This window comes from Hydra vulgaris, chromosome 10, assembly GCF_038396675.1.
Source record: "Hydra vulgaris chromosome 10, alternate assembly HydraT2T_AEP".
Taxonomy (NCBI): domain Eukaryota; kingdom Metazoa; phylum Cnidaria; class Hydrozoa; order Anthoathecata; family Hydridae; genus Hydra; species Hydra vulgaris.
In genome coordinates this window covers 13,275,001-13,276,513 of record NC_088929.1, presented here as the reverse complement: position 1 = coordinate 13,276,513, position 1,513 = coordinate 13,275,001, and the positions used below count along the sequence as shown (strand labels likewise).

The following is a 1,513-nucleotide window of genomic DNA, read 5'->3' as shown; positions in this document are numbered from 1 at the left end:
TTGTGCTTATAAAAAATTGCCGGGATCCCGGGAATACAAAATTTTTTATCCCGGAATCCCGGGATTTGAAAATTGCGGGAAATGAGAAGCCCTAATGTATATGTATATATATATATATATATATATATATATATATATATATATATATATATATATATATATATGTATATATATATATGTAATGTGTATATACATATATACAATGTGTATATACATATATACAATGTGTATATATATATATACATATAAATATATATATATATATATATATATACATATAAATATATATAAAATATATATATATATATATATATATATATATATATATATATATATATATATATATATATACATACATATAAATATATATATATATATATATATTTTTTTTTGTCCAATATAGGAAAATTGTATCTAAATTTTGCTGAATTCCACTGATTTGGTGGCAACCCTGTAGATAGTTAACATTTTTTTTGTCATATGACACAACTGAAATTTTGTTAGCAAAGAGCCTATTTTTATCTGTTTTGAAATTGACAAACAAAAATACATACATAAAAAGTTTATCAATCGATATCAAATGTTATATAATAAATATAAACACTTAAGTTATTAATTTGTCTCAAAAATATAAAATAACCATCAGCAAATCTTGCCTCGTCGTTGCATAAACCACACATAATATAAAAACATTTAACACATTTTACTAAAATGCTTATACATGATATTATATAAATATACTTAAACTGTTTTTAGTGTATTCTTTTAATATTTTTATCTGTTTCAAAAATTTTGTAATCTTTAAAAAAATATGTCAAAGTAGATATTTTAGTAAAAACAAAGTAGGTTTTTTAATAAACATCTCAAAATTGTTGTCTTATTTTGAACATAAGTATTAATGTTTTTCATGCCTAATTTAAATTATATGTTTTATGATATTGTAGTCGAACACGTGGGTCAATTTATTCACGTCAAATACTTCAATGAAAAACACACGTCATACTTAAAGGAATCGATAAATTTTATTTGTTTTCTTCTGATTTACGTAATGTTTTTTTATGGTTAATACTTTGAGGAAGAAAAAAAGCTGCAAGCATTACAAACATTGAAGAAACTGATATAAGAATGAAAGTAAAATATTCGTTGAATGGAAAACCAAGGCTACTCTCCATAGCTAAACGCTTCTTAACGTTGTCCAACGACCATGAAAAAGCCAATCCAAAAACTACTGAACCAATTGATCTAAAAATAAATTAGAAAATCTTTAAAAAGTCCTTTTTTATTTTTAAAAAAGGTTTTTGTAGAACATGACGTAATTTATATTTATTAGTTTTCAATAACACGATTTTCTGCATTATATTGGCTAGAACAAAAAATTGTTTTATTTGATTGATATAAAAGAAAAAATAATATTTTTACTTTTAATATCTGTTAATATTTTAATAGATAAATACTTAATATCTCCTTTTTACATATGCAATGTAAACTCCCATTTAAAAATTGAACTTTTTTA

The 1,513-nt window shown here is 21.6% G+C and overlaps 1 protein-coding gene across 2 annotated transcripts in view; it reads right to left on the bottom strand.

The window, feature by feature from the left end:
* Positions 1-495: 495 nt before the first annotated feature.
* Positions 496-1,513, bottom strand: part of LOC101239231 (uncharacterized) — a 45,902-nt gene continuing 44,884 nt past the window's right edge. For both annotated transcript variants that reach the window (XM_065807290.1, XM_065807291.1), the window contains one exon: positions 496-1,242. In XM_065807290.1, the coding sequence (XP_065663362.1) occupies positions 1,023-1,242 (220 nt within the window). In that variant the 3' untranslated portion in view covers positions 496-1,022. The remainder of the gene's footprint in view (positions 1,243-1,513) is intronic.